The sequence below is a fragment of the Rhododendron vialii genome, chromosome 9a (assembly GCF_030253575.1).
Source record: "Rhododendron vialii isolate Sample 1 chromosome 9a, ASM3025357v1".
NCBI lineage: Eukaryota > Viridiplantae > Streptophyta > Magnoliopsida > Ericales > Ericaceae > Rhododendron > Rhododendron vialii.
In genome coordinates this window covers 14,684,319-14,696,043 of record NC_080565.1, presented here as the reverse complement: position 1 = coordinate 14,696,043, position 11,725 = coordinate 14,684,319, and the positions used below count along the sequence as shown (strand labels likewise).

The window sequence follows — 11,725 nt, the reverse complement described above, 5'->3', positions numbered from 1 at the left end:
ACGCCTTTGGATTGAAAATCACTTATGCTTTATCGCACATCAAGGCAAATAATCCTAGTAATCATGTATATATGCTCATAACCATCCTAACGATCAAAATACGAATACTTCCAATCAAACGATAAATTCCTATCTTTCAAAATCCGTTCTTTCCTCCTTTGTGGGAAGTTCAAAACAACATATGTTTATTGGAGTAAATTTGGTTATTCCACATGTTCATATCTCCATTAGCAAAAATAAGATTATTAACTAACATGCATTTCAAACGTACAAGTAATATACAACTTCTAATTATACTTAGAGAAGTGAGTAAGGATAATCTACCGTTTTTCTTGGCGGTAGGGCGGCTACGGAAAGTAAGTCGACTATCGAATGGAGTGACTTCCTACGGTAAGCTTCCGGTAGCTTTGAAAGAGAAAGGTTTCTCTCGAAACTAGTTCTTGACTAAGCTACTAAACTTTTTGGATCAAAAGGGTGGTCGAGTGGTGGTTTAGTAGCAGCCTAGGATGAGTTTTTTGAAGAACTCAAGAAGAAACTCAAGAACACCAAGAACAAGGAAGAACAAAGTAAGAACACAAGGATTTCTAGAGAAAGAAATTGAAGGATGGAAGGTGCGAGTTGAATGGCAAGTGAGGGGTCCTATTTATAGCAAAACATTGAGCTCTCTCCCTCCCTCTCTTGGCCGGCCCTCTCTCTCTCCAATTCTCCCATGGATTTTCTCCATTGTGTAGTCAAATCACATCTTTAGGCATGCCATGACTTGTCATCTAATTTTAGGTTCAAATTTGGGTTATCATGAAAGGTTTTTGGTCTGGCCTTGTCCTAGGATGGTTTGCTTGCAAGAAAGAACAAAATATGAATGGCTAGGATTATGTTAAAAGTGGCCTAGGAATGGGTTGTCAAGCTTGAGTGTGAAGTTGGTTTAATAGGTAGCTTGTTAGAGTGTACAAAATCACATGCGCACACACACACCACTCTCTCTCTCCTCTCTCTCTCGGCCTCTCTCTCTCTCTCTCTCTCTCTCTCTCTCTCTCTCTCTCTCTCTCTCCAAGTACTAAATACATATATATAAGTCTATATAAGTACACCAAACACTAAGAGGTCTAGCTTACTAGGTTTAGAAAAATAGTAAGGATTATGGGCTTTCAAGTAACAACTCAATAGAAAGAAAAATAGTTAAGACTAGGTTTACTTCTTTTGGAAGCAAAATAATGGCTTCCTATGGTACAAAGATTCTTATATGACTTGTCTTGTCAAATCTTGGCTTTCATTGGCAAGAGTAACTTCTATTATCCAAGGGATAAAATTTTTCCTAGTAGTTATTGTCCAATGGATAAAGGGGAAATGATAATAGGTATGGCTTGATATGATGATTACTTTTCTAGGTCTAAAAGGTTCAAGTAGGGTTCGAAAGGTTCATAAGGTTCACCTAAGGTTAGGGAAAAGTAACTAAGTGAAATGGTACTTAGGTTTTCCTAACTAATCGGTTGGAAGCTAATCTTACTTGCCAAGTAGGATTTCTAGCTAAGAAATACAATTTTAAGACTTAATTTACCCACTTGGAAAAATAGATAAGTGCTTTATAAGCATATTTGTTTTTGAAAAATGACCAAATTATCCGGTGCGAAGAGATTAAATTTTAGAAGCCTTAAATCTAATTATGACGGATTATTAGAAATTTAAAAGGAGTTTTAAAAGCAAATTCAAGTAATTAAAAAAATTTAAATATTTAACGAAATTTTTTATTTACCAAAAATCAGGGTCGTTACACATCGACTTATTCACCGGATGAGCAAAGCCAAGCCATCCCATCTTCAAATCTTCACCAAATCGGATCCAGCAAGGTCGGACAAGCAGACGGAGGAAGGAGGCAGAGAGTGGTGGGGGACGGGGGATGGGGGGAGGGAGAGAGAAGGCACAAGTGGAACAAGACAAAGCTAGGAGGTGAAGAGGAGGGAGGCTTACTATTATCGCCTTTTAGCTAATTGTGACTATATACTTCCAAATTTTCTAGGCGCATATTGATGTTTGGTGCAACTTCTTAGTTATCTCAACAACACCTCCGGCATGGCCCCTATGGGTATCTCCAGAGTTCAAATGTCATTTAAAAGGAGCAATTAAGCTGAGATACAAGCATTACGATTTAGATATAAATGCAGATGTATTTAGAATCCTCTGATTAACACGAATTTCATGAGTATACTACGAAACTGATTGCATGCATTGCGCGACTATGAACACATCTGTTAGTGTGGCTGAAAGTTGTATAAAAAACATGCCTTATTTTTCAAACTAATTAACTTGTTGTGAAACCGATTTAGGACTCATTCTAGTAAGTTTTTTATTTTTAAGTACTTATTGTCCATTTTACAAGACTGATCATTCCCTCATAGTACATCACTTTTAATTTAAAAAATAAATTTTATTTTACTTGGTGGAACACACCCTTAACATTGTTAACAAGAAAAATGATAGAGACGCAAGACGTAAGAGACTTGGTGCCATATGGCGACCTTCGGTACCGTCTTTAAAAATTATTACTGTAGATGATTGTGGACACCGCCACAAACCGTCGAACTGACAGCAACATTTCTCGCCGTTCGTAAAAGATCGTGAAATGGGTTGCAGGCTACTTTTTTTTTTTTTTTAATGGCAAAAGAAATCATTAATCTTAAAATTGTTATAAGACTAATAGGAGTAAGAAAATAAAATCATGTTAAAAAAATAAACTTTTGTCCAATTCAAGACCCAATTCTATAATTGGCAATAAGCCAATCGAGAACACTCATATGGGACAAAGCCCACCTGAAAAAGCCGAAGCCTAAACACCCTAAATGAGTCTAACAATACTCAGGCCACTTGCAGCAGGTTAATTGCCTCATATTCATTTCCAAATCATTGGCTTCCAATCTGCTTAGGCAAATTAAATGAGCAAAACAAGCCTCAAATCAAATTCTGAACTCGTTGTACTTATCAAAATAATAATAATAATTCTGAACTCGTTACTGTACTCTTTAAATTTTGTATAAAGCATACACGTGGCTCTCTTTGGGATAATTTATTATACTCTCTCCTTCCCCAAATAAGTGTCCGGCGCGTAAAATTAGGCTTTACAAAACATGCATATTTTTTGTTACAAAATTTAATTTTTTTTCACAAACTAATAGAACTCATTGATATCTATTGATTTGTGAAAAATAATTAATTTTTTTAGTGAAAAATAATTAATTTTTTTAGCGAAACAAATGCATCTTTTTGAAGGCTTAATTTTACGCGCCAGATACTTATTTAGAGACGGAGTGAGCATTTCTTAATAGAAAAAACAAGGGCAAATTTCACTTCCACATGCACGTGCGGATACACCTCCTAACGTTCAATTAGCACTACAACATGTAACGGTTTTAGGAACCAAACATATTGGTTGCAAAAGCCAAAATTTTGGTTGCCAAAGAGAATTTGGGACAATATTCCATGGTTGGAAAGTTTGTGCTTAAAACATGGTCCAGAAAAATCAAAAATCACTATAGTTAATCACCCTGCGCTTTGTGAAAAATCACATTGGCACCCAATTCCATCTAATTTGATAGATTTAGGAAATTGGACATGTTATCGTTTTCTTCCTTGAATCTAACATAAATATGAAAAAGTTAATCTGAACCGTTCGTAATTTAATAGTCGAAGAGTAGAGAATCTCTTAAAAAATCATGTTGATCGGACATCTATTAATTAGTTATTGCAAAACATTATTCTTGTTAACGCGTTTAAATTTGAGAATTTGGTTTCATAATAAATATACTATATTCCACTGAGAGATATTCCATTGTCCAATCGACTTGAATTTTGGAATGGATTTAGTACTCGTCAATCTCTACAATATAGATGCTTCATATTCAATATTACTATCACGCCCTCGATTTTCAACATAAATATAAATGATTTCCATAATAAAATCCTCACAATAATTCTTACGATACCCAAATGACTTTAACATTTTCATTCCCATAATTATACTTCCATGTCCGCTAGTTTTCAAAAGATTACATCATTGGCTCGATGGCCCAAATGTTTCATAAACGTAGAGTATCAAAGAGAGTTAAGTGTTTATAATATTCCATAGTCAAAAGAAATGTAATTAAAGTTACAAACACAACTTCCAAAGGGAATTTATAAAGATGGTTAGGTAACTCCTCCAGTTAGCTTTCAAAAGTATTTCTTTTTCACATTCAAGTACTCCAAGCATGCAAGCTATAATCCTGAGTTCACACCTAAAAATGATGATAAGTTGAGCTATACTAGTCCAGTAGAAAAATCTCAACTAAGTCTACAGTGAATGAGATGATGAGTGTGGAGATAGTGAATCATGTTAAATGGGGGAAAATCATATAACAAGAAGTGAATCAACAACCATTTCAAACCATTAGAGTACAAGGAATCAACACGCATATAAATTTAGGAACCACACGTACCAACACCATTTACAACAATTAAAGCGCTCTCACACACACCTCCTACTATATTTCCACTCCTTACATTACAGTAAACTCCACTCTTGCGACTCTGTATTTCTACCCCTTGCGTTACAGTAAACTCCACCCCTTGCAATTTTGTATTTTCACCCCTTGCGTTATAGTTCAGTCATTCCTATTTGGGCTTCTGTATTCCCACCCCTTGCATTACAGCAAACCCCACACTTATACTTCTCAACAACAACCACAAATCATCGTGATCGACACCAAAACCTTTTATTTAGTCCACTCATCCCATTGTTAACTAACACATCACAAACAACTCATGAATCACAACAATCAAGAGGAAATATGCAACTTTCAAAGAAATATATGATCCTTAAGCCCTAAGGTGTTCCACCCAAACCAAATATAGCAATCAAACACTAACATTACACGAAATCACCACATAACATGTAGAGAAAGAGAGAAATCCCTATCGAAATGAGTTTTAAGCAAAACCCTAGGTGTACCGCGCGAAGATTCGTAAAGAACAAGCTTTCTTGAAGCAATACTTAAAGATCTATAACCTAGGTTACCCAAAAACATGATCAATGAGTGAATCTAAGTAAGCCAAAAACCATGGATCTTACCTCCAAGAGTGAGAAACTCGAAACCCAATTGATATTTGAAAGATTAACACATAGATCTTGAAGTTTTGAGGTAGATTTGCGTAGAAATCCAAGGATTTGAGTGAAATTTGAAGAGAGATGTGAGGAGGGGTGTTTTAGGGCTTGTTTCGTGGGTTTGGAAGTGAAAAAGAGTAAAGGGGTCCTATTTATAGAAGTCCGGATCGTGTGCTAAAAATTCAAAATTTTCTCAACGGGTACCGATATTGGGAAATATGCAGTACCTGTACTGGAACCAAAATGTCAGATTGTACAGCCTCTAGTCAATGGGTACCAGTACTTGGAAAACGCAATATCGGTACCGCCTGGTAAATCTCAGAATTTTACCAACATTCATCGAATCGAACTCCGATCGCAACCAATACCTCCAAACTGTTAGTAATTTATTTTAATCAATGGGTATGTGTGATCTTAACGTGGGGAGATTAATAAGTATTTAATAACAAGGAGCTCAAAATATAATTGAGATAATGACGGGAGTGCAATTACAATTCTGTAGTGGGGTGAATTGTAATTTGTGTGTTAAGAAATAAAATCCTAGTGGGATTAAGATTTCTTATTTACACAAGGAGCCCAAATTTATTTCTCCTTAGGCCCCTGCCCTAACTCTATAAATATACCGCTTCGTTCTCTAGGTTGATGACACATTTTTAAGAGATTAGAAAAGTGGGCTATGAGAGAGAACAATCATAGGGTTTCCACAAACGGGTACGTGATTCGAGGTATAAGGGAATATGGCAGAAGATCATAAGGTACGGTCGAGCAGTATTCATGGCATACAGAAAGGTGTGCTGTAACAAGTTTAACCAGCGTAAGTGACGCAGGAGTTGTGGTAAAACCCTAATTTCGCATTGTAGGGTTTTTTTGCATTTTTTGTTGTCTAATCTGTATGCCTCATTACTGGGTCTTGGAGATTCAGTTTCTTAATAGTGGTATTAGAGCAGGCTGTAATCACGCATATGAATTAAACAGACCATGTTATCCGTTGATTATAGAGGGTAGAACGTAAAATTGTGCTAACCATTGTTTTGCAGCGTTCTTACCCAATTATTATGGTCATATCATTTTTAGTTGATTTTGAGCGATTGGATCCCACGATAATTTTTTCGTTGTTATTGTTATTTATTGGGTACCACGATTATTTTTCGTGATTATAATAATTAACGTAGTATGTGTTATTTATTGGATGCCACAATTATTTTTCGTGCTTGTAATAATTAACGTAGTATGTGAACTCCAAACTCCAATGGAGGCGTAAAATCGATGTATGTATGTTTCTTCGATTATAATAGCATTCGACGGTTATTCAGAGATCGAAGATGGTAGATACAGAAGATACAAGTTGTTTGGCTCGCAATAGATTTTTTTTCAGATTCATACAATCTGATTGCAGGGTTATTTCGACCCAGTAAACATTGGAATTAGAAAATATGTTCTTCACGGAAGTTGTAGATAATTGAATTTTGAATCCAACCCAATTTGAATCACTTCAATCGGAGGTCGGATGAGGAAGATATGGCCAAAATATTGAAAGCTATGCAGTTTATGCGGGAATATATCAAATTCGAATTTTCTTGCCTAAGCACGGTTGGATTTTGGTTTCCTTGATTGATTCAAAGTATCTAAGTCTTCCGCACAAGTATAACTGAAGATTTTCAAGTTTGGAAGGATTGCTTAAGGATTTCAAGTTTGGAAGAATTCATTGTTACTTAAGGATTGCATATTTGACCATAATAGTTGGATTCTTCTATCTTGTGTTTCCTTATTATTTGTATTTTCATATAGTTTGCATATGTGATAATTTTTGGTAATTTTTGGCTTTTGACCTAGATCACGTTTTTTGCAAACTCGAAAATTTGATATCTCTCACAAATTTTTTAAATAACTAAGTGGGAGAGGGAATTTATTTTGAATAAATCCATTGGTCTCCATTGCTAGTTCGTAGGTGATATAATTAATTTTGTGTGATGATTTTAGAACCTTCCTCTCTATGGGCCAAAATTAATTGTGGCATCATCGGTACAAACTTCCTAAAGTGATAGCTCTAAGATAATTGTTGTGTGGGTCACTTCTCCATCTGAGGTGGTTCGTAACGGAACAATAGGTCTAAAAGCTAGGTAATGGTATACACTTAGTTATAAATAATAATATCCTCTCTATCTGAATCACTGTTATTATTTATAGGACCGAAATAATATTGACTATTTAATTTTGCTTGGCATGATATAGTGTCTAAATAGTAAAATTAAAAGATTGTGCCTATCTACACGAATGATGAAAAATAGACGACCTTCCCATCGAGGCATGTTCTTCACGGTGTGTAGGATTGCCAATGTTTTCTTTTAACATGTGGTTGAGGGAACCAATATTAAAATGAAATTCAAGTTTTTATTGCCTTTCATAATTATTGTTATGTGATTCTTAGATTTAAAAATGGATTCTTTCAATCTACTTGCAATTATTCTCAAAAAAAATAAACTTACTAGACCTAACTATAATGACTCTAAAATGAACTTGGATATTGTGTTAATTGCTGAGGGCACAAATTGGTACTGTCTAAGGTGTGCTCTCCTACACCTGATAAGAATGTCACAGAACAAGAAGCAAAGCCTTAAAAAAATTGGATTAAGGCTGATAAGATGGTGCGGTATTATATTCTGACATCTATGTCAAATATATTGCAACATCAGCATCAGTCTATGGAAACTGCTTACGATATGATGCTGAACCTCAGAAAAAAATTTGGGGATTAGAATCATGCAGGAAGGCTAGTTGCGATGAAAGAATTGGTGAGTTGAACCCATGTTGTAGAGACCCCGATTAGGGATCATGTTCTGAAGATGACAGTTCTTTTGAATGAACTAGAGATCCTTGGAGCTAAAATCGATGGAGAAACTCAGATTAATTTCGTTCTTAACTCACTACAGTCTGAGAGTTTTAAGCAATTTCACTTGAAATATTCTATGAACAAAATGCTTTTAACTTTGGCGAAACTTCTTAAGGAACTCCATGCAATTGAGGGTTTTGTGGGTGTGAAGAAACCATCTATATTAGTGGCGGAAAATGATTTTACTTCTAAGTTTAAAGGCAAGAAGAAGCAGAACAAGTCTCAGAAGAAGGTTGTGGAGTCAGTTAGAGCGCCTCAAGGTGGAGTGAAAGAGCCTAAAGGCAAATATTTTCACTGCAAACAGCAAGAACACTGGAAGAAGGAATGTCTATTCTATCTCAATAAAGTGAATAATCAAGATAGATCTTTTTGCTAGGCATTGAATCACGTTTAGTAGTGTTATCTACCAGTACCTGGTGTGTAGATACGGGAGCCACTAATCATGTTTGCAATTTGTTGCATAGGTTCTAGGAAACCAGAAGACTTAGTGATGGAGAGATTTATCTGCACATGGGTAATGCTACGAGAGTGGCAGCAGTTGTAGCAGGAAATGTTATTTTAAATTTTAGTAACAATAGGAGTTTAATTTTGAGAAATTGTCTTTGTGTTCTCACTCTTAGAAGAAACTTGGTTTCAGTTTCTAAGTTGATTAAAGATGGATATTTGGTTTGTTTTAGTAACTTTGTGGTTATTAAGTTCAATAAACGTTTTATCTATTCTGGTTCATTGATGGATATACACTACAAGAAAATGCACTTTTGGCGACTAGATCTGCCAACGCAATGCATTTTTCGTAGGCAAATGTAGCCTTTTGGCGACGAGAAAGTGGAGTCGTGGGCAAAACATCCAATTGACTATCTTTTTGGCAACACAGTAAGATATCGTTGGCAAAAGTTATACTCCTAAATGGCGCCAACCATCTGGGTTAAGAAGGAAATTTATTGCCCACGCAGCTTATTTTTGGCAACGTAAAATATTCAGTTTTTATTTTCCACGTTGAGGGTTTTTTAATTCAGTCCACCCCACTATTTCCTCGCGCTGGAAGTTTATTGGCCTCTCTCTCTCTCTCTCTCTCTCTCTCTCTCTCTCTCTCTCTCCTTCCTTCTGATCAATGGCCGACCCATTCAACCCACTCTGTCCTTCCGATCGATGGTCTCTCTCTACCCATTTTCCCTTCTCCCTCTCAAATCTGTGCCATCATATGCACTATCGATTTTATCTTTTGCGCTCTAGGGTTTTGCTTCAGACTACGATTAGATGCCAAAATTTTTATTTCAGATTAATTATGGATTTGATTCATCCAGAGAAATTGCCGTTTGATTTTGAGGTAATTTCCATTTGATTTCGAGAAATTTTCGTTTGATTGATTTGCTTTTCCAGGGTTTGGTGCACAAAAGCAACTCGGCAGAGTAAAGGCTAACTTTTTGTGTGTGTGTGTGTGTGTGTAAGTTAACAAAGGCTAACATTTGAAGGTTGATTTGTTGGATCTATTGACTGAGTTGAAGGTATTGGGTTCTTCTCTGTGGCATGCAGTCCCAGTAAAAGGGTCCAAAGGTTGTGTTCCTTTCCTCTCTATTTTTGCTATGGTTGCTTTATGAGGATTTCACATTGCTCTGATTGATTCATGGGTTTTGGTAAGGGCAAAAGGAAAAGAAAAAGAAGTTTTTTCATACTGTTTTGATACGGGTATCTTTTCATTCGTTTGCTGATTTTGTGGTTCTGTTAACATCTTCATTTTAGCTATTTTTGGTCTTCTTCATTTTGTTGTAGAAAAATATTCTATAATTCAATTTTAACCTCTTGAATCTGCACAAGGAAAGCAAGAACAATAGTTGAAAAGGGCAATGACAGAATAGGAGAAGTTTACGAAAATATAGTGTACCGGAAGGAACTAATCAACATTATCTGTCGTTTTTTATATAATTAGCATCAACATTATCTGCTTTGGAGTTACAGAGCAGGTCAAATGCAGTGTTTTGATTCGAATCGTGGATGGACAAGAATAACATCAAGGAAAATGGGCAAGAAGAGTTGCGACAATGAGGAGAATCAACCGTTTGAGAGTGAGTTTAAGCAAGGTTGAAGAATCTCGATCGTAGGTTTCACGAGGACAAGGTAATAATGCTTGTGTGTATACTTAACTTTGGAGTTATTATTCTACAAAGGGCTACTTTAAACAGTTTTCACAAATTATTACTCCGCATGTTTTGTCACTAGTTACATCCATTTATTTATATCATTAAATATTTTTTTCAGTACATTAGTTGCTTCATGAATTGATATTTTTTAGGTTATTTTATATCTTTTAGGTGGAAAGAAGAATGGTGTTATGGATTTCATCTCGGGTAGTGCAGACAACCTCTCCAAATTCCATTGCGGAGTGGGTAAGAAGTAATCATAACCTTCATATTAAACACGAGAAAAACTTGTTTCCGGCTGTGCTGTAGTTTACAACACTCAATCGCAATCGTGACCTTCCAAAAGTGTTCTGGACGGTCCGAATGTTAATGAAACTTTTTCGAGGAAGAGTCAAATTTGTCCCCATAAAAGTTTCATTAAAATTCGGACTGTCCAGAACACTTTTGGATGACTGTGATTGATTGGTGTTGTAAATAGGTTATTTACAGCATAGCTCAACTGTGATTGATTGGTGTTGTAAACAGGTTATTTACAGCACAGCCGGAAACAAGACAATCTTATTAAACACTAATCAAAAGCAGAGGATATGGATCAATTGATGAGCTAGCTAGAAGTTAGAAGTATTAATGTATATATCAATACATTTTCTATGATTTGGAGGAGTTAACGTACAATAGAGAAGAAAAAGGAAAGAAGATTCTACATAAAAAAAGAATGTAAGAACAAGTGTTTGTTGATTTTTCCCCTTATGTATGCTTCTGTTCTTGTAAAGTTACTATATCATTCATGGTTTCTTAAAATAAATGATTGGTGTCTGCTCATACTTATTTAAAATTGCAGTCGTGCTAGCACTGACATCGGTATTGTGCAAGAAGCATGTATGGGGCCAATTCGGGAAAAGAGTATGCAAAATGTCAAGAAATAGCTTAGTCAACTTAGAAGGGGAAAACATGATACTGCAGAAGCATCGGCTCTTGGGAAAGAGATTACTTTGTCTTGTAATTTTAGGATATTCAATTATTGTAAATTTTTTTATTACCCTTTTGATATATGGATGCATTTTGTTCTAGTACAGTTTGTAAGTGTAATTGTAATTTTACTTGTTGAATGAATTTTTGATACAATTGAGATGGATTTGGCTGGAATTACTTCATAAATGAATGTATTCTTCTTTTGTAAATGAGTTGAGATGTGATAGGTGTTAACACCTACTATTGAAGTATAATCAAAATTATTAAATTGCGGAACGAAAAAATCTTTTTGCCAACGCAATTAATTGTGGGTAAAAGTATGTGAAAAAGGTTGGTTAGAACTCTTTTGCCAACTCTTTTGGTCATCGCTAAAGCTCATTCATTTACCAACGCCTTTCATTTTCCGTTGGTAAAAACCTTTCTCCACACACTTTCAGCAACACCTTAGCGACGCACCAATTTTTGTTGGCAAAAATCTTTGCCAACAAAATTGTATTTTTAGCCACAACACTACCTATGTTGGCAATACTGTTTTTTCTTGTAGTAATAATCTCTACATTATTAATCCTATATTTCCTACGGTGCAGCTGCATG

The 11,725-nt window shown here is 35.5% G+C and overlaps 1 protein-coding gene across 7 annotated transcripts; it reads left to right on the top strand.

Moving 5' to 3' along the window:
• The first annotated feature begins 9,081 nt into the window (after positions 1-9,081).
• LOC131300765 (uncharacterized) lies at positions 9,082-11,310 on the top strand. Of its 7 annotated transcripts, XR_009191055.1 has the most exons (4): positions 9,082-9,348; positions 9,471-9,575; positions 10,331-10,405; positions 11,001-11,310. XR_009191055.1 is itself a non-coding variant. In XM_058326743.1 (3 exons), the coding sequence occupies exons 1-3, from the start codon at positions 9,133-9,135 to the stop codon at positions 11,083-11,085; spliced, it is 372 nt and encodes a 123-aa protein (XP_058182726.1). In that variant the 5' UTR covers positions 9,082-9,132; the 3' UTR covers positions 11,086-11,310. The 7 variants fall into 7 exon arrangements, 2 of the variants coding, with proteins under 2 accessions (XP_058182726.1, XP_058182727.1); XR_009191056.1 differs by lacking the exon at positions 9,471-9,575 and having other exon boundaries at positions 10,331-10,637; positions 10,685-11,310; XR_009191054.1 differs by having other exon boundaries at positions 9,082-9,575; positions 10,331-10,401.
• Positions 11,311-11,725: the final 415 nt, after the last annotated feature.